The 21,254-nt window shown below is 45.4% G+C and overlaps 1 protein-coding gene across 1 annotated transcript in view; it reads right to left on the bottom strand.

Annotated features, from left to right (window-relative positions):
• The window catches only part of CEP170B (centrosomal protein 170B), a 55,052-nt gene that overhangs the window by 15,904 nt on the left and 17,894 nt on the right, over nucleotides 1-21,254 (bottom strand). Inside the window, 8 exon segments of the mRNA XM_009881362.1 lie at nucleotides 1-1,730; nucleotides 3,206-3,314; nucleotides 3,509-3,697; nucleotides 5,600-6,363; nucleotides 9,532-10,008; nucleotides 11,147-11,248; nucleotides 19,348-19,486; nucleotides 20,827-20,885. Of these exon segments, the coding sequence (XP_009879664.1) occupies nucleotides 1-1,730; nucleotides 3,206-3,314; nucleotides 3,509-3,697; nucleotides 5,600-6,363; nucleotides 9,532-10,008; nucleotides 11,147-11,248; nucleotides 19,348-19,486; nucleotides 20,827-20,885 (3,569 nt within the window).

Genomic DNA, 21,254 nt, shown 5'->3' with positions numbered 1-21,254 from the left:
GAAAGCTTGCTGCGGGGGGGCGGCGGCCGCCGTTTTCCTCGCTGCAGTTCTAACCTCCGAAACACCCATCTTCCGATAGGACTCTACGCTCCGGCCTGAAAACCCCGACCTTGACTGCGCCGTTTCAGAGTCACTGGGCACTGTAAACGAACCTGCCCGTTTCCTTGGCATGGCGAGGATGTCCAGCCGGGAGAGCTTCTTTGTCTCCGTGGACTGCTTGGAGCCTGGAGCAGCAGCTTCAGGGTTGGAGATTGTTTTCTCAGTATCAACGCACTCATTGTCTGAAGCATCTCCCAGCCGGGCACGACGTAACTTTGAGGCCCTTGTGGGCCGTGGGGTGGATAAACTGTTGGAACGGGTGAGAACTTGCTGGATCTTCTGCACATTGGAGGTTGTTTTGCTGGGGTCCTCCTTGGCAGCCTGAGTAAAAGGTTTCCTTCTGGGAACCGGTCGGGTTACTGAGTGCTCATGGTCAGACACAACCGCGTCAGGAACCGGCAAGTAGGGCAGGCTCGAGCTTCTCTCATCATCCGTGAAGTCGAGCGACCCTCGAGTCCCAGCGCTCCGCTTCATCTGGAAGCGTTTGGCAGCCTCCGCGCGGTTTGATGCCTCCGGTGCTTGCGTTTTCCGCTTCTCCGTCAGCCTGTCCCGAGCGCTTGGCTGCCCGCACTGATCCTGGATGGATGGTGTGGAGGAAGATTTCTCCTTCTGCAAGCTTGCGATTGCTTTGCGTTTCGGGGCGCTCGTCGGGACATTTTTGCCACTCACCAAGCTGACCGTGCTGGCAGTGTCCACGTCCGAGTCCCCCGACAAGGAGTCCTCCAGCTGACCAGCAGTTTCCGAGGGCTCCAGCTGTTGGCTTTGACCAAGTAATTTGGCTTCCAGTGCTGCCAAGGCAGTTTCAGTGTCCTTAAGGAGAAGATGAGTCTCCTGACCAAAGTCCATACGGGTTGACCGAACAGCCTCTAAATCTTTAAGCAGAGGATGACTTGAAATATGCGGGAGTTTATTTTGAGGAACACCACTGCTTGATTTATCTTTGGTAAAACTTTCCTGTCTAACAAAAGATGATGTCTCCTTTCCTGCCATGCTTTCCTGATCTTGAGGAAGACTCTGATGAAGGGAAATAACCACTTTTCCTGCTGCATTAATGTAAGCACTAACATCTTTGACCTGTGACTTTCCAGGAACTGGCACACCAGCAGTCTTGAAGGCAAACTCCTGATCCTTGCTGTCTTTGTCTGCTCGAGCATGGGACACGCTTAGAGAGAGCTTGGAGGGAATCCCCACGTCATTGCTGTCATCACCAATGTAGAAAGAAGTAGAAACTGGCTCACTTACAGCTCTCACGTTTGAGACCCGGGAGGCTCCTGGCTGCCGACTCTCTGATTTTGTGTCTTCCCCCATCTGCTCTAGTGTTTTATTGTTCTCTTTATATTTCTTGCCTTTTTCCGTGCTGAAGCCATCGTCAGATCTGCTGGCATCGCTGAGGCTATCTGGATCCAAGTCTTCCTGGATGAAGAGGCGGCTGCTGGGATCAACATAGGCTTCCACACAGTGGTCCTTCATGACGGTTCTCTTGGTAACTTCAGAGTAGGACTCCTGGCAGACCAGGACCGCAGGCGTGGGACTGTCTGATTTATCACTTGGTGGGAGTTGGGGAAGAAGGCGCCTTGTTCTCAAGGGCACAGCGTTTTCTGGTTCCCCAGATTTTTGGGCTACACTGCTTTCTGAAGAGAGTTAAGTGGACAAGAATCAACTGTTGTACAACTAGACCACTTTTTTTTTTTTTTTTTTTTAATTAAAGAATAGCTTGATCTGGCAAAGTGCAAGTCCACAAAAGCGCTCACAAGATACGTGCTTAGAACTCAGCTTTTATGTAATATGAACACCTACAAGGCCTGGCTCCTGTTTGGTCCGTCAGGTTCATCAATATAGACACTTAAGGTAAAATTGTACTTAATTCCTTTGCTGGATCAGAGTGCGCAACACCTTCCCTCTGTCAAGGTAGGATTTCAGATTCACTCTCCTATAATCTACCTCTCAGTACAAGCACATACGTTTAGAGGCTAACGGCATTGCTGACATCAGTCTACCATAAATCAAGCCATGGGAAGGAGATGAAAAGCCATCAGACAAACCATTGCAGTGATGCACTGTTTTAAGTGCCATTCTAAACAACATAGCCCATTTGACTAAACAGATGGCATTTTTCACAGTACAAGTTCTCATATGAACATATCCCCCAGGAAAGTCCCAGGAGAAAGACCCTGTAACAATTAAGAGGCTCTAAATTAGAGCTCACCATCCCAGCGTGGGTGGGCCTCTCAGTATGGACACACTTCATAGAAAGAGTGCTTTTATTTCTCCCATGCCGCTGGCCAGGACTTCATATCTGATACCGCCTTTAAATACCAGGATAACTGGTTATTTGACTATGGTAATATTTCAAATGCTCCAGGAGTCAGGTTCTCACACAGTGTGAAAACAGTAGCAGCGACCTCTGAAACACAGGTTTCTTCTAATCTATACCAAGTCTATGTATCTCTGTTGACGGCATGAAGGTAATGAGAAATATTTCCGAGCAAAAAAGGGAGAAAATGTTTACAAAAGCCAACAAAGCGCTGTTCTCCCTTTCTCACATATTAAGAGGACCAGGGGGTCTGTAAGCTGTCTGGCCAGCTACGACGGGAGCCTGATCTCCTCCCGCTCCCCTTCTCCACTCCATACCCGGTTTTCTACGCTAATCTCCACACTTCAAACCTGCCACCCGACAGCAAACCCCAGAACAGCCTAAAATTCTCAGCACAGCCAGACACAGGAGGAGCACACAAAAAAAGCACAAGTCAGCAATGAAGTCCAAGACAACTTGCTTTCATCTGGCATCATAAGGCAATCTAAAGAACAACTTCTCGGGGCTAGTTAACACCCATGGCCCTTACAATCTTTCTCCTTCCCAGGTGCCCTTTAGTCATGTCAAACATAACATTTAAGAACTTCTTGGATGACTCTGAAATGCAAACCAGAGGCTCTCTCCATCTTTACTCCACTGGGAACAATTCACTCTGTCCTTCCCACCCCAAGTACATTAGCTAAAACAGAAAATACGCCTCAGCCAGATGCACAGGAGCTCTTAATGCTTGCCTTTCACATCATCCTGGCTTAGATTCAGCCACCTTCAAACAGTAATGTCAGGATGACTTACCTGCACCTCCATCACCCTGCCCAGAGACAGATCCAGAGTCAGAATAACTGTCCGCAAGGCTCGCCCACCTAGACACCCACTTCTGGCTCCCTTGAGATGCCGCAGACATCTACAACAAGGTGGGGAAGGCAGTGTCAGAAAGAGGGTTTGTAAACCAAATCCTAGCTGCAAAATCTCTCCTCTCATACACACATCACTCGGTCTCCTCAAAATGTAAATCTACCTATGCATCACATTTCCATCCAGACAGAAAACCCATCTACACCTCCACCATCCCAGCAAATCCACCTGGACTGCCCGTACCTGCGAATCAGCCTGAGACCCATTCACAGCTTTTGAGGCAAATGCCTGGAGCAAGGGTGACTTCTGACTAGTGCCATTTTCACTGATTAGATGTTGATGAGAACCGGAGTCATCTTTTTCACCTTTAATTATTGGTCTAAAGGCTGAAGAGATTCTGGAAAATTCGGGCGACTCAAGAACACCAAAAACCTGAAAAGGTGTTTGCATGGGAAAGATTAAAAACCAAGAAACTAGAAAAATATTAGCCCAAAATCCAAATCCACCAAACATTAGTCACACACAAACTATGATCCCAAAGGGCCAGAAACACTTGCCAACGCTTCCATACAAACTATGTAAATCACTTTCTTCTGTACTCCACAGTAGCAGCTCTAAATATACTTATTCAGAGAATCCCACTCACACCCACCTTTTCTCTCACCCTCATTATTTCCGCGTGTTGCCTTTAACAGTAGTAACTTTCACTGAGGAGGAGTCCCTTTTCAGCCCTGAGAAATTTAGGATGAGTGTCAGGAAAGCTATTTACTAGCTCATTCATGGAGAATTAGAGAAAAAAGAAATAAAAAAAAAATAAAAAATGGGAAAGCTCCATCTCCAGGTTCTTTCATAGACTGTAGCAGAGAGTGAGCTGGGCAAAGCAGCCTTGAACTGCCATGTGAGGACCTGGGAAAGGATGCACCTCCGAGACAAGCGAGTGTTTGAAATAGTTGGCCAGATTCTCCCTGGAGATACACAGGCCTTCTTAGCGGAGTGACCAACAGTCATGCCTCAGAAGGGCTTGACTCTATTCCCTGACTACAAGCTCAGAGGAGGATGCCACCATGGGGGTTGCCTAGGCTGGGCAGAGCTAACCATAAAGTTCTCCACTCTCACTTCTATTAAAAAAAAAGTGTGTGCAATGGTGGGGGAATAAAAAACAGAGTCACCTCAAAACCTCGGCAAGTCCAGAATTCGTACCATCTTTCTTCCTGGACAGAACCACTGAGGTCCAGTGAGGAGTTGTTTCCTAAGTGCCCCGCCCTGAAAGCTTCCGATCACATTTCAAACAAAATGTAAGGAAGAAATGTAATAAATAAACAAACGAGGGAAGCTAGAGCCAGGCTCATAGAACACTGTATACAAAGCTCTAAAGTCAGGTTCAATTAAGGCTTCCTTTAAACCTCACCATCCTCCTGCCTACACTTCACTAAATCTTCATAGCAACTTGCCAGTTTTGTTTTCATAATAGACCACAGATGAAAGTTAAACCTGAAAATCAGCCAAACTTTGGTTTGCCCCGCGGTTGCTTAGTTGGGTGGGTTTTGTTAAGCCTCTCCCTCATCTCTGGGGTTTTGTTTTTAGACTATCATTCACTTTGCAAAATCCAAATGAGTATAGATTCATCTAGGATTGCCTCTGCCCTACACCACACCCTTCACTATCTCAACTAGCTGCCACTTGCCCTGCCAGCAAGCACTCCCTTTCTAACCAAGCACATCCAAATACAGAACCACCTACCATTGTGGCTTGTGAAGAATCAAGAGCACCAGCCCTTGACCTGCGTTTCCTTAGCCTACCACGGGATGCTGCGTCAGTGATGGGCTACAGCTCCCATCCTTGTAACAGCGGGCAGGAGGTGATGCAATGCCAAGGCAGAGGCCTGGGAGCAGTTCTAGAAAGCAGAGCTGCTCCCAGACACGACTCTCGGCAGGATCAGCCCCATCTTTGTTCTGCTGTTGCCTTTCCTCTAAACAGATGGCAAACGCACTGTTGTACTTTTACATCTAAATCTCATTTTGGAAGCAAGGCAGCTCCTTGCTGTGGGCTTACCTTGCCTTGCAGTCTGTGGGTTTTTTGTTTGTTTGTAATTCTGTTGTTTTGTTGGGGTTTTCTAAAGATCACCCTCTCCATTTTTTCAAGGCCTATCCTTAACACAGGTCATTTCCCAGGATGATTTCCCACCCCTAACCACAAATCCCCACTACATCCAATTCAAAAGGGAGCAGTCCTTCACGGCAACAACTAATGAAGTTAGGCCCTCCAGCACAACGTGCAGAAGCCCAAGCCTTCAGCCCTCAACTCACTGGCCAAGCACAGAAAAGCAGCATTTACCTGATCTATCATTTTTCGTGCTTCCTCCACCTCTTTATCCTGCGACTCTGTCTCGATGGTGTATGTGCCTGTTTCACTCACACTGTCTTCCTCGTCGTTCCTCCTCCCCTGGGCAGACTTTACCTCCGGAGGTGGAGCAGAGGTAGACTCTGGTTCTGATGATACAACCACGCGTGGAGCTACCGGCATGGGCAGAGGTGCTGGTTTCTCAGCACTCGGCTTCCCAGACTGAGCAGTCTCCCGCAAGTACTCAGCCATAAAATCCTGAGCCATTTTAGACTTCCTCCCAACACTCCCGTAAGTTTTGGCTGGTGCTCTAGGAGCAGAAGAGGATGAAGAGTTGATCCGATCCTCCGTCTTCTCCCTCTTGAAGGAGCTAGTTCTTTGGGTCCCGGAGGAGTTGTTATTGGGCTTGCCTGCCTGGGCCCCAAGGTGGGACGGCGGTACCGCAGTTCCCAGCTTCTCTGCTGGCAATGCATTCTTGCGCTTTTCCACCTTGGTCTTCAGCCCTGGATCGGTGTCGCTCTGGGAGGAGTGAGCGCTGTGCGTGAAGGACTGTGACCTCTTCTTCCGCGGCGTGTCCTCAAAGAACTCGATGACGAAGGCCTGCTTGCTGTGCAGCATCTCGTGGGGATCTCGCCTCATCTGGCGCTGCAGCCTGGTTTGCTCTGTCGTACGTTCACTGCCTGTCGTTGTCTCCTTCTCTGCCTTGGGCGCCACAGGGTCTTCGGAGTCACTCTGCGTTCCGTCCTCGTGCCTATTGCCTGGAAACAAGGTACGTAGATTTGACTTTCATATCCTCAGTTGCTGTGGCCCTGTCATTGCCTCCCAGCTGAAATTTATCTTTTCAGTTAAAAGAAAAAAAATCCGATAGGATTAAATAACTCCAAAGACATCTGCTGTGGTACAGGGATTGCATCCCATCAGAGGAAAAAAAGAGAAAGTAGTTGTCTCCTGACCCCAATTTTCACAACTGCTTGGCTATCAAGTTATTAAAAACCAATTAACAAAATCATTTCAACCCCAAGGGTTTCTGATTTTGTAACAATGATTGTTTTAGATACTTGATGTTTTGTTTCTTTCTTTTTCCCATTTAAATAAAAATGATGACATTATTTTGCCACTCTGCCCAATCACTGTAGTCCAAGATCTCCTCATTAGGTTCTCTCTGTTATAGAGCAGAAATATCTCTGCAGGATCACTAAATAAACCCTGCATGCTGTATACCATGAAGCCAAATCCCCACGATGAAAGACCAGAGTGTTACAAGTGCATGCACCTCTGAGCACCCTCGTTACCCCACTCTACAAGGGCAAAACAAACTAGAGGCTAACAAAAAAGTTAATTTGCAGGATTCTTTACTTTTCCTGAAGATTTAGGAATCACACCATAACACCCCCGTGAGTTACATCACCCTATCACCAGCCAAGCAAAGGTTAAATCATTACTTAAGAGTTCACTAAGATTAAATAAGTTTATAATTATTTTCACTTATGTTAGTGACAACCATCTTTACAACCTTCTCTTTGTATCAGTGATGCTCTGCCCCTCAGCGCCTTAGTTCAGGACTCTCAGAAAGTAATTTAAACAAAAAGTTAAAAGTAAAACAAAAAACAAACCTTTTTTTGGAGAAGGAAACGGGTGTGAAGGCACACAACACGATTCAGTCAACGACCAGGAACCTGTCATCGGGAGAACGGGGAAAGAGGTCTCTGCGCTCTAGACTGTAATATGCAGCAAGATATACTGGCTAAAATACCACGTGTTTGAAAGGAAAACTGCTCAAACCTACTTTGCAAGTTCTCCAGACACATGGGTGAAGACCATTTATTACCTCGAGTTAGCTGTGAAAGATTAGAATTTAATACAAGATCCATTCAACCCAGGAGTCAGACCTCTGAAGAGTTTCCTAACATCCTCATGAAGGAAGCCAGCAAACTTTGCATTGTGCCCTGAGGGCTGATAAGCTTTGTCCTTGGAAGGAAAAGTTCTTAAATTAAAGGGTCTTGGCTAATAACTCTGCTGAATGCAAAACGGTGAGGACATAAGGAAAAACACCCACCGTGCCAGGGATGTCCCAGCAGAACACCATGCACATCCCCTCAAGCTGCTAAACCCTGAACTCTCTAGTCTTGATACCAGGCTTCACGTTCACCACATTGCTCCTGAAAGTGAACAAATGTTACTAATGAACCCTGACGGTGGGCGTCTCTGATCCTGAGGATCCAAACCTGGTAGGCAGCCAGCGGTAGCCTCCAAGACATGTTCAAAATTAGCCCTGCCAGAAGAACATGTTACACAGCTATCGCAGATAAATGACACCCTGTCTTCTGCCAAAGCAGAGGTGGATAAACTCCTCAGGCCACCAACACTGTATGTTTTAATCAAACGTCCAAAGAGTTGATTTCTTGATATGCATTAAATTACCTCAGCTTCTTTCCATGCCTTATGGACTGTAAAAAGGCAAGGGCAGTCAGCACACCACTCCCATGCATTGCTCAGGAAAGTCCTAGGATGAGCAGCAGCTGCCTACCTCTCTCGTTTTCTCCAAGAGAAAAGAGCAAAACTACTGAAGCACATTTGTATCCCTGACAATGTTCTCCAGCAAGTCAATAAAAACTAGTATCACAATAAGAAAAAAAAAACCTCAACCCAAACCTCAAAACCCTCTATCACACAGTCACAGTAGACCAAATCTAAGACCCTAAATAATCAGGCAGGGCACCTCAACACTGTCCCTTATTGGGAAGGACTAGAAACAAGCAATGACAACAAAACAGTTCAATTTCCATGCCATGCCAAACCTCAGGGCTGGATAGGTGAGACCATTTTGATCATAGGGGATTCTCAAAAAACTGTACACAAAACAGCAAGTTGGAGGTGTAACAAGTAAAACTCTTCTTATTATGAGGAGGATTTTTTCCCCAACAAGGACCACACAAAGACTCCTCTAAGGGAAAACAAGGTATTGCTCTTGTTTAAGAAGGATCTCAAGCACAAATAGGTCTGGTAACCTTCAATATGACTTCATCAGTTGAAGTTGCAGTTCAGAACAACAGCTTTTCCAGAAGCCCGCAAGGCAGTGAACATGCAGGAATCAGTGGTCCCCTTCTAGCTGTTCAGTGCATGTCCCAAGAGAGACATCCAAGCAAGCCCCAATCTTGCAAAATATATTCAAATTCACATGAGAATCATGTGAGTCCCACCAGGTGCACTAAGAACGGGGCTCCAAGCTACTATTCAGACCTTTGAAAATCCCCAAAGAATTCCTCATAGTGACACACTTAACAGGACACAGGTCCGCAAAACCTGAAGTTTTTTGAACAGAGCAGGATTTCAGAGAAGCTTTACTTTAAGAGAAGAAATGTTCTTCTACAAGCACAATTTCCTCCATTGGTGATCATGTGTATCTCAAATCTAATCACCAGTCTCCATGTCTTTGATGACCTTTGGTCATCTGACCAAGTGGCTCTTGTCACTACAGCCATGATGATCACACTCAGTCTCTTCTGGATTACAGCTAAAAAGAAACATCATTCCTTCAGCTAGGAGAAGCCAAGAGAAGAAAAACCACTGAAATACCTGTGTTTATCAGCCTGCCTGACAGCATGGAAATTATTTTAGACATTTAAAAATCAAAATCCTTTTTTCAATCACTGTTACTGCTGAGCTGGTGTTATAGATGTAGAGGAAACAGACTAGGGTGTCCCCAGGCCAGTATCACACATGACTAGCTCATGGCCAGGTGAAGAGCCTGCTAGCCAGATTCAAAACCATTAACAGTCTTTAAAAGAAATACTCTTCATCTTGCAAATCTGGAGCAGAGATAATTAAGTCCAGTTCTCCTTGACAGGAGAAGGGGTTTTCCCCTTTATTATGCTGCATTTGCATGGCCAACAGAACTATGTCCCCATGACAAGACATTCACTCACCTTTAAGCGTCCTCACATGAACCGGCAGGTCACTCTTTGTACTGTACACATCATCTCCTGGAGACTGCCGTCTCATCAAGCTTGGGTCATTCTGGACAAGCCAGTCAGCCACTTTGCTCTCCGCTGACATCACTTCTGTATGAGCTGGTTCCTTACTATATGGTCTTCTCTGTCTGAGCGAAAATTTAGTGACATGGTCTTTTATCTTTATTTTACCAGGGGTACCATCGTCAAATTCAATAGTGAAAGATGCATGACTCTGTACAACGGGGGCTACTACAGCATCAACATCCTTTGTTGGGATCTCATGGACCTGTGCTTCTGGAGATTTTGATGGCTGCTGAAATTCTTTAGTTGGAATCTCAAAGTAACTTGGCTCTCTCCGGAAGGCAAACACAGACTGTTCTTGGGCCTCTCTATAAGCAGAAATATTACCATTCAGTTCCTCTTCATGTTGGGTTATCTCTTTTGATCTTTCTACAAAAGGGGGGAAAAAACAGGCAATAAAATCTTAAATTCAGAAACATTAGCTGAAATGAATTAAAGAAAAAATACAAGTTCTGTTTCAGATAGCTTTGTACTCTGGCCTCATCACCGAAATCAGTGCTTACTGTACTGCTGTGGTCTGACCAACATTTGTTATATTCACTTTGTCCTTTCTTCCATTGCTCCTCAAAGACAGTGCTGAGCACACACATGCACAGTTGTATGTTTTGACAGAACCTATGTGGCTGATGGCATTTTAAGGTTTCTGTATGCCTGGGCTGATGTGAAAGGAAGATCCCGTTTCCCTTTGCTGAATTCACTTACATGCACACCTACTGAACTTTCCACAGCTCAAAGAAAAAACCTGAATGTGCAAAGCTAATCACAGGCATGATTTTGCTGGATCAACACCTAATTCTGTAACATCACCAAGGATAAAACCACATTTTTGCAATAGTACTTCTTGGCTAGAGGGTCACTTACTTATTTCAACCTCTTGGGAGGGCTGCTAGTCACAAACCCTCTCTACTACAGAACAGATACGCTACACGTGCGTTGAAATAAAACACTTCTTTGTGCAGTAAAGCATATGCTTGATAGAAACATCAAGTTTACTGCACAAGTGAAAAATTATGCATCTTCCATGCATACAGATCCACAACAGCAGGAGTGGTAAGACTAAACATCTCCAAAAGGTGATGAGGTGAGAAACAGATTGCTTCCACGTTAATCAAATCCAGTCAATGCATCAGGTCTTAAAGTGCCTCTTCGATAGGAAATTCCCAGGAGACACAGTGGATGGTTTATTTCAGGCGGGTTGTGTACAACCGCAGATACAGCACCGCTGAATAACTAGATCTCAGCCAGGCTTAGTGAGGCCTTTCTCATCCATCCCAAATTATTCCACAACTGCTATTTCTAATGTTCAAATATTTTAGTGGAAAGATTTTAATTTTCCCTTATTCTGGTTTCATCATTAGCAATCTACAGATATGAATGTGCAAGTACAAGCACCAAAAAAGTGGTAATTAAAGCCTTGAAGCCGGATGGCTTCACACAGTAAAGATCAAAAGTGTGCAGAAATTTTGTCATCCCCCCATCTTCTCCCACCCCAAATCACCTCCATTACCTGAGTAATGTTCCTCTTGCCTTCTGTCCTCCTTGTTATTGGCATCATCTTCCCCCCACCAGGAGGGCTGTCCATAAAGAGGGGTGCGGTAAGTATTGGTTTCTAGGAAGAGGATAAGCAAATACTTTGACACAGAAAATACCAATTTACCGGGTTCACAGAAGCCAGCCACACGTCAAAAAGGGAAAAACAGCAGGGTCAGATGAGATCATGTACCTGTTACAATGCAGTTATAACAGCAGCAAATTATACGTAATAATTAGTATGTTCAGGCTTCTCTTTTCTCTCCCTTTTTTTCTTTTTTACATTCTGCTGCACAATGCTGACTCCACCCCCCTTCACTGTCTTTCACAGTTGTTTCCTAAATACTGGCTTTTCTCCCTCTCTAGCCTCATTATTCACAGGAAGCTGAAGATTTTTGGCAGGACAAACTACAAAACACCAACCACAAAATTGTCTGCAACTCACCTGCAATTCAGGTGAGAATCGGGCTTTTGTCCTGATCCTAACCGGGAAGACTTTAGCTCTGCCCTTTCTTGCCCCACCATGTACTCAGATGTTGTGAGGCCAGGGATTTTTTCAAACTATTCACCACTCCCACTCTTAAGTGACACACATCCCACAACAGGAAATTCTTGAAGCGTTACAAATTTAGGGAAAACGGTAAGACCGTCTCCTTACACTATGTAAAGAAGTAAACTCTTGCTTTCTAAAGCTTAAAGTAAACCAAGTGGATTCCAGAGTCACTGCAGGACAGAGGTTTTTCTCATGGAGAAGCTTCCTCTAGAAGAGACAAACTTCTATCGTTTTCTCTGGTCAGTAAGCACTCAGTGGAAGATCAGGACTTCACTGCAACAACTGGTACCCAAAGGAGCTGATCCACTGCTTCTCGTTTTGTCTCCCACAAAATAAGATTGTGTTTTGGCAGTGCCTTGGGCTGCTACTGTTTATGCAACAAGTAAAAAGAATACACCTCAATTTAGCTGTGGTATAGTTATTATTATTATTATGATGTTTTTATAATAGTTTAAGAGAAGCAAATAAAGTAGCTTTTGTTCTTTCATCTAGAGGTGATAGAGACACAAGGATAGGTCAGGGGATGAGGTTAAGCTCCAGCTTTGTTCGCTGCTTCTGCCTCTACCCGTAAGAGCCATCAGCACGCGCTTTACCTGCCATGTCTTAAACCCTGGCTCCAGCTACAGAGCAGAAGCTGGGCTTCTATCGCCAGCTGCTGCTCGCTCAGCTTGTGGTTTTAAAGCTACACACTGCTCTGCATAAAGCAGCCCTCAAACAGCCGTGCAATTTTGCATTCCCTACTTTAATACAGACATGACAGAAAATACTCATCAGCATAAGGGAAGTTAGGAGAGGAAGGGGAATTAAATAATTCAAAGAAAAAAAGGTTAGATTTTATGCTGCTGTTTCTAAAGCTACACAGACCCAATGACCACTACTTCAGATGTTTTTTTTTTCTAGAATAGTTCCAGACATATATAAGCTCATACATTGACAGTCCACAGGCAAAAATTTTGCTTTACAGATGCAGCCTACAGGCCCTTTTCAAGAGATCTTCGTGTTTCAAAATCAACCACGCTGCCTCCCTTCACACTGAGGATCAAAAGAGGCTGAAAGTATTACTCTCCTTTCTGCCTAGAGTGCGTGGAAGATAAACTGTGTTCCCATTATGTAGGCGGCCTTTGAAAGTTCAAAGGAGGAAGCATTTCTCACCATGAATAAATTGGAACTGCCGAGCTATATGTTTCATAACTGAGGATGGGTAAAACACTCAAGGGTGAGGGGAAGGAAAAAAAAAAAAAAAAAAAAAAAGAGAAAAAACCTATTCACAAGCTTGTCAACCAACAGAGGCACCCAGATGTAGTGTTTGGTCTCCGCTAGACTGAGACCTTCTGTCACACAGCCTAGCAGAAACCTACCACCCTCTCTTCACGCTGTGACTTGCCCGCTGGACCCCAACCATGCGGGATCTGCTCTACCAATGTTCTTTTGGGCACATACTGCAATGGATTATCACGGTCTCAAGTCAGTATTGATCTTAGGGTTGATGGCCAAGAGGCAGTCAGGGCTGGCAGGAGAACAATACTTTGCGTGATGGGCAAATCCATTAACAACAGCCAGCTATGTCTAGGGTAACTCGTGCCTAAAGGTCAACGGGGCACAGTGCAGGGCTCAACCCTGAAGAAACACAGATTTTGGATATTTGTCTCAAATTTATAAAATCAATTATGAAAGCTCATCAGTGGCTTATTTAAAATTGCTGGAGGAACATATACTGAGCGCACTACCCTACAGATTAAATGCAAAGACCTTCTTGCACCCAACTCTTACACAAGCAGCATCTTTCCCAAGCATGGGTGCTGTTATGGCTTGCACCTTGCAAGGAGTTGCCTCATTACAGCTTGTCTCTCCAGCACATCCCAGCCTCTCACAAGATCTCAAAAGCCCCCTAGTCTAGAAGGTTCTAGTTACCTGTTCCAAGAAAATTTTGTTTCCAAAGGGGCAGAAGTGAGCTGAGAGAGCTCACTTCCATCCTGCAGGACAGACTTTTTCCCAGAAGGTGCTCCAGCCCCAAGATCTGTGTCCCACCTGCATGTTGAACACAGGAGCTACTGCCTTTGACCCCCACGAGCTTTTCTACTACAGGGAAAAGGCAGCTAGAGGAGCAAGTCAACCTTGGTCAGGCTTTTTCTGCTGATGGGGAACCTTGGGATTGTAAGGGAAGCTGAAGGAAAAGAGGATTTATACAGAAAAATAAGCCAGCTCCTCTGCCTTCTCAAATTTGCCCCTCTACCCTAATGAGCCCTAATAGGTGCTTCGAAATTCCCCAAATTCCCCCTCTGACAAAAGCTAGCACTGAGCCAAAACCCCAGGGCTCGAGGAGCATCTACAGTGAGTGCATCAGGCTGGGCAGAGTGCACAGACCCGGGGCAACCAGTGTGGAAGCCACTCCGTTGCATTCACTGCATGGCGGCAGAAGGTCCCTCCTGCCCCATGACAGAGCTCACACAGGCCCACCTGCAACGCTGCGGTACAGCTACAGCGTGGGTAACACATCTGCTCACTTCTGTGGGGCGCTTTTTGTTTTGGGGTTTTTTTTTATTTTATTTATTCCTTCCCTCTCCCGGCCTCCACAATAAACTGGAACTTCATTTTAAAGACTGCAAAAAGCACAGAGGGGAAGCCGAGGAGTCAGTGTCTTGCTATTTGGGGACAGTTTCAATATTTTAAGAGCAATTAATGTTTCCACTGAGCCTTCATATTAATTTGCATTTTGAATAAAATTATCAAGTGACACAGACACCCTGATTCTCAGCTACTGCTGCTAGCGGCCAGATCCTAAGCCTGAATAAAATTTCCCTGACTTCAGAAGAGCTACATAAATTTGCTACCCTGCTCATGTCAGAAGACTCTGTCCCTTCTAATTTGCCAGCACAACCGACCCGACGCCTCTACCCACTCCCCCACTCCAGCTCTAACACAACAATATTGTATAAAAAGGGGTGGGGGGGAAAAAAGCACGATAGGAAAGCAGCTAAACCAGATGGCTGTGACAGAAGCAGGCCAGGGAGCAGCTACATATGCAGTTGTGCCAGGGGGCTTTGCTCCTCACCAGCTGGGATGCATTTTATGTAGCGACCCCAACCTGGACCTGCAGCACCCAAAGCAGTGCGTCTGCCTGTGTCCCGAGACACACACACCACCCTGAAGCCACTGCCTATCTATTACATTTTAGTGTAAGATGGAAGCTCTTGCAAGGGCAGAGAGACTCAGGGCTTGCCAGAGGCAGCGGTGAAGCAAGGAACACCAATGAAAACTAACTGCTCAGCCGCTTAAACGACATGAGACTTCCTCCAATTGATGGCAGCTCGTTACCACCTCTCTCCACTCCCTGCCAGGCTGCCCAGATGGTGCCAATTCATTTAGACATATTTCTTGGCTCATCAATTCAGGCAGACAGCCCAAAAACCACCCTTTTAGATAACTGAATTGAGGTCAGCACGGGCACTCAGCCAGATAAACACTGAGCTATCTGTGACGGTGTAATACAAGGAAGACCACTGACATGCACATGTTCTGCTCCTGGATTTCAGTCTTTGGGGCAGTCACTCAAAAGAAAAAATGAAGGCTATTTTAGCGCAAGAACAAGGAAGGTCCATTTGTTTAACAAGTCTGACAACGACGTGGCCAGTTAAATTAATAATGAACTATTGATCACCTGAAGGAGAGGCACCACAACAAAACAAAGTGAGACATGTCAATACAAAGGATGACTTGGTGGAGAAGTGAATCAGACAGAACGCCACAAGAGCAAGACCAAAAATACAGTCCAAGTGATGAAAGGGAAAGGAGAAAGCCTACATTAATGCTGCTTTCTATCAGCAAGTGGTCAGAAGAGCTTTCACAACAAGCATGCAGCTCCCACTGCAGAGGGGTCTGATTTCCCTTGAAGGTGGCCCCTGTGGTCAGGACAGGACTGAGGGCTGCGCTTCGCCCAGGTCCTCACAAAGCTTCAAACCATCATGAGAGAGACAGACAGCAACGGCAAATTTCTTTGCTGACAGAAGCACATGCAGCTTTGAAGCTGTCTACAGCAAGTCATAACAAAAGCATGAGAAATCCAGCTTGCTTTAAGTCAAATAGGTTTTGATTCATTATTAATAACAATAATGTCCATCTTCAGAAGATGCAGAGTAGGCTTCTTACAGCAGAGGCCTTGGGGGGAAAAAAGATGATCTAGCTATAACATTTTAGAATTAATTCCTTACATCTCTGCTTTTTAACTCCTTTCCAAAATAGAGAATTCAGACCTAGTAGGAATAACCATAAAGCAATTCTCTCTTTGCTGCAGTATTTATTTCACATGTGCCTAGCAAACCTAAGCCCTGGTCTGTTGTACATGCTGTGAACATACACAGATCCCAGAGGCTTTCAAATCAGGCTGATAATCACAAATTTATTTGTAACAATTATACGGTCAAACCTTTAACATGCTGCAGATACCACCACCCTAGCTCAGACGAAAAGCAGATACACCACAACCACCACCACTCCCCTAAATTAAAGGCTACGGCAGAGCTGTGTGTCTAAATAGCTATTACCATGATCTCATGGGGAAAGCAGCCAAAGACCATGGAAACCACTCCACAACCGGGCACAACTCCCACTGCCTCCGTCCACACTGCCTGCTGACCTCAGCCCTGGACACCAACAAGACTTTCAAGTCGGCCACTCTGTTGACAGGACTCCCTAATGACGCGGACGCCAAACTGATGAGAAAGCCTATTTCATAAATCCCAGGAGAAGCTCAAGTCCTACTCCTGCAGCCGGTGATGTCCATTTCAGCTGGACGCTGTGGGCAGCCTCCACCTCTGGAAACTCAGGCCTGCAGCAGTTATTCAGAAGTTAGTCATCAGATTCAGCACTATCTAGTGCCATCAGCTTGTGAGGGCTTTAAAAAAAATAAATAAATTAAGATCAGCCCGAGGATTAACTATGTATTGAGAACAGAAGACCACAAAGTGGCTTATCTCATCCAGTACCTCAACTCAGGTAGCAACAGATGGGGATTGTGACAGTCTTACCTGGCCTCCTGATCATTTAAGGCTTTAAACGTGAGAGCTGATGGCTATTTTTAGCATCAGCTAGCTGAACTGTGGGCACTTTTCTTATTCATATCCATATCCAGCCCACAGGGCTTACCAAACTCCTCGCCTCAATCGTTTCAAAGAGACTGATGATTTTCTGCTTACAGGCAACATACACCCAAAAGCTGCAAGTTCAACAGCATAAAGACTAAACGGCTGAGCTGTTTCCCATTCACTCTGCTGGATCTCTTTATCCTCAGCCCCTCACCTCCTCCCAATTCTAAGCAGCTCTAATTGTTCACATTGTTTTGTTAAACCTCTTTCCTGAAAGCTTGCATTCCCTTTGCCTCTTTTCCACCCGGGCCCTGGGAAGCGATCCTTCCAAAGGCTTTTGTCACCCCAGACCTTGCTTTAATTAGTCAATGCAAATTCCTAAATACCTATGGGCTTAGCAGAACAGCTCTCTCCCCAAAGCCTCTTTCTGCTGCTACTAAGCAAGCCCACTCCCTGTAAGAATACTACATTCTTCTTTCCACTAATCATTTTAAATTGCTGCCACTCCTCCGAGAAACCAAGGAGAAACTGCATGTGTGCAGCTGAAGACAAGGTGAATTAGTCACATCGCAGATGAAAAAGGCACCCACTGATCATTCTGCTCACGTGACAGAGATGCTTTTTGGAGAGCGAGACGCTGATTTAATGCTCAGACTCCCTCTCTTGCTTCCACAGGCTTCAGTCCAACACAGCAAAATCCCTCCAACAAAAAGTCCTGAATTCCTCCATCTTTCAGTGGGGTTAGGGGCACCTCACACTTTGTTTTTTTATATCTGTCCATCAGTCCCACTGCACCTGACATACTTCATCACTGGCCCCAAATAAGTACTCACAGCCCTTTTTGCCTTAGACCTACGGCCTTGCCTGTTAACGATGACAGAAACGTAATGCAGGTCTGCGAACCACACGATAGAGAAATGGGTCACCTTGCTGAAGAGTCACTCAACATTCTGACTTTGAAGATGTTCCAAATACCAACCGCTTACACTATGTAGGTTAAAACCAACCAAGGTGTATTTTGGAAGGTGGCAAGAATAAAAATGAGAATGTTCATGCAATCAGGCAGCAAACACAAACTGGTTCCAGTTACCAGCAGTGCTTTTCAAGAACCCCACGCCCCTTGCAATGCAGCTGGAGAGCTCTACCCCCAGTGAGGTTCACCTCTTCTCACCCTCTGCGGTGTCATGTTTAATTATCACCAACTTCATCCCTTTAACTGCACGTTTGTGAGGCAAAGTCACAAATACCACATCCATGGGGGAGGGCAACACGCAGACGCAGCTAAAGCAATACAAAGAAAGGTTTTGCAGTGCAGAAAATAGGAGTTGGGCACACGGGTGCATGTGTGTGTGCTTCCACGCACAGCTGCAGGCAACAACGAGACCAGGGAGAAAAACTACACTGTTTTAGTACACTGTGTCAGCTTAGAGGGATTTTCATAAAGACAATACATGGGAGATTAAGGTCAGTCAACCCACTCCAATTAGTTATCAGGAAACCTTAACAGATTTACCCAGAGTTGTACACGCTTCTAGAAAGCTGCTGTACGTATCTCTAGGTCACCTCGCCCAAGATGCTCTCTCACTCTTTTTACTTGCCCATCCTCTTCCTTCCAACCACCTCCCTGCTGCTTCCTCCAACAGACCCAGTAGGCAGTCTCTCTGCTAACCCTAAAGCTTTCCAGCTGCTCTGCCATCCTGGTACCACAAGACCATCGCATCACCGGGATGCTTTAAAACCGTATTTATTCCTCCCATGCATCATCAAGCTCTAGAAGGCAACCAACTGATATCCAAGCAGAACTGGGGAGGAACCTGCCAGGGCAGTACATACAAGAGGTAGGAAGCTGGGTGAGATAGGTGAGACAAGACTGCTAGGGAGGTCTTGGCCCGTCATGGTGGGGAATGGGGAGGAGGCAAGTTTAACAAAGGGTCTTTAAAGGAAGGCAGCAGTGGGTAAAGAAATGGAGAACAGAAGGACTTTTCAAATGGAAAAGGTTTGGAGCTGGGGAACAGTGAACCTGAAGCAAATGTCTCCCAGTTTGGCAGTCAGTTTCAATCCCACGTATTGGCACATCAGGAAATACAACCCTTTAAGACCATACAGGGCTTTTTGAAAGAAATGGCTCGTTGCTTTTTTGCCTGCCTGCCTGCCAGCACCACACCACAGCAGCCATACATTTTCTACTCTGAGTCACCGTCTCTGTTCAAACACCAGCTTATGATTAGGAAATTAAAAATAGACCATACAGGTGCCAAAGAACTTCCCAAACCTGCTCAGCCTACAGGTTCTCCAGCACACACATAGCGACAAGGCATGTGTAACCCACTCTGCCAGCTGATTTTTTTTTATTTTTTTTTTTTTTTTTGAGTCTGAATCTCCAAAACCCAAGAGTCTGGAATACCTAGAGGTTTAGAAAGATGACTCTTCTGGAACTGCTCCTAGACACAGCCCACAACACTGTACTGTCAGAATCCTGACCCAGCGCAGGGCTCAAGCTGCACTTTGTTCTGAATCTTGATTAACTGGTTCCCAAGCCAGTACCTGTAATTGCTTTCCTCTCTCCTTTCTCCAGCTTTGCTTGCGGGGACTCAGCGTAGACACCGTGCTCCATGGGCTGCTCCGCCCTCTTCATTGGCGTACCTTTGTAATTCATCTGAAGTTGGCTGGTGTACTTCTCATGCTGCAGAGACACAAAGACCAGTTGCAGGGTGCCCGTTCGATCCGTGTGCCAGCCCGTGGAAAAGATAGACCACCCTTCCCCACAAACAGATCACGCAAAGGCAAATACTGCAGCTATGCTCTGCAACAAAATGAAAGCACACCTGAGTAGAGGCTACAGAACAGCAGAAATGCCAGCTGAGAGGCTTTCAAATACCCCATTTGGAAGATATCACGTGACAATTGTAGTCCATGAGAAGGTCACTGTGACTTAGCTCTGCAAAATAGCTAATTAGGAAACCCTTTAAAGAATAAACTAAGAAGAATCAGAACTTAGGCCGTTTTCCATTCAAGATTCAAACCCTGAAATCCCCTTTGTTCTTAAAGCAATATTATAAATTCTTTCAAGGCGCTCATCTGCGTTATCTCAGTTTTTCAGCAAAGGCAATTAAAATATATTTTAATTATTTATTTCCAAACCCTCTCTCCAGCTAGAAAAGTGATTCTGCCTTCAAACACGCTCCACGTTAACATAGTAAATGAGCTATTTAAAAGTCAGTTTATAACAAGTAAATTAATAATAGGGTATACCCATCCAGATTACCCCTGAGTAAGTTCAATGAATCATTTGCCCAATTCTAGCTGTTACATTTCCGATCCTCTCAAAGTCCTAAACATGGAACAAGGGCGAAGAAGACAGTATCTGCTAGCCAAGAGGTGATGCTTAGCACTGATAGCCCAGTCCCTAGCTGAACATGACAGCTTTCTTGCCTAGAGGGGGTTGCTTTTCTGCCTTAGATAAAAGGATGCTTGAATATTTCGTACCTGTTACTGAACTCTTTGTTTAAAAAACACCTCACTCATAAGAGGACTGCTCAGTAAGCAAAAATTGGGAGCTTGAAGGCAAAAATGAGATGATATACAGGAATAAATTAAGCAAACTTTAGCCTGCTGGAAGAAGTGACATAGTGCTGGCCTAAGTCACCATGCTCAGAAAAAGTCACCTGCGCTCCACTTCGGTGAGGGAACAAGTTCTGCTGTGCTTCACCCACAAGTTAATGTGCTGACTGTTCTTTAATATATTACACCTCTAGTAACCTTTTTTGTTGGCAGTCATGAAATGATAAATAATTTCATCTACATGTTAGCACAGGGATAAGAGAGATCAGAGCTGAGATAACTGGGAAATGCCTCTCTCCTCAAAGCAAGGTTTTATTAAGCCCCAATCCAAGGAGACCCTCGTGTTGCGGAACATTTCATTGCTGTCAAGAGTATTTTAATATTTCAGTCTGGTTGACCATTACTAGAGCACTTTAAAAAAAAAAAAAATCTAAAAATGCACCTACACCCAGACACCCTTACCTTTAATGCTTCTTCTGGGACTTTGTGTTGAATTTGTTCCAGAACATACATATTCGAATGTACAGTGCTCGTTAAGGAAATTGCAAAGGAACTGGATGGACAGAGAAATCTAGCACTTAGTCACAGAAAGAAAACAAGATCATAAAACCAAAGCAGCTTAAAATATGCAGGGTATTAAAAGTTGACTGCACTGTATCCCACCATGGTCTTTGTCATGCATGTTTTGCAAGAGTGTACCATCCCATCTGCTGGCCAGACCCATGCCAACTGACGGGCAGCAGACAAGGGGAGCAGGGCAGGAGAAGCTTGGGGGAGCACTAGCAGCTCCGTGCAGGACTCGGGGGAGTAACCAGAGCCCTGACTCAACTCACACCCCTCTCCTCTCCACCCAGCTGGCAGCTCCAAGCAGACCATTCTCTCCTCATGGT

The sequence above is a fragment of the Charadrius vociferus genome, unplaced genomic scaffold, assembly GCF_000708025.1.
Source record: "Charadrius vociferus isolate BGI_N301 unplaced genomic scaffold, ASM70802v2 scaffold763, whole genome shotgun sequence".
Lineage (NCBI taxonomy): Eukaryota > Metazoa > Chordata > Aves > Charadriiformes > Charadriidae > Charadrius > Charadrius vociferus.
Note: the sequence above shows the minus strand (reverse complement) of the source record. Positions and strands in the feature narration are given on the sequence as shown.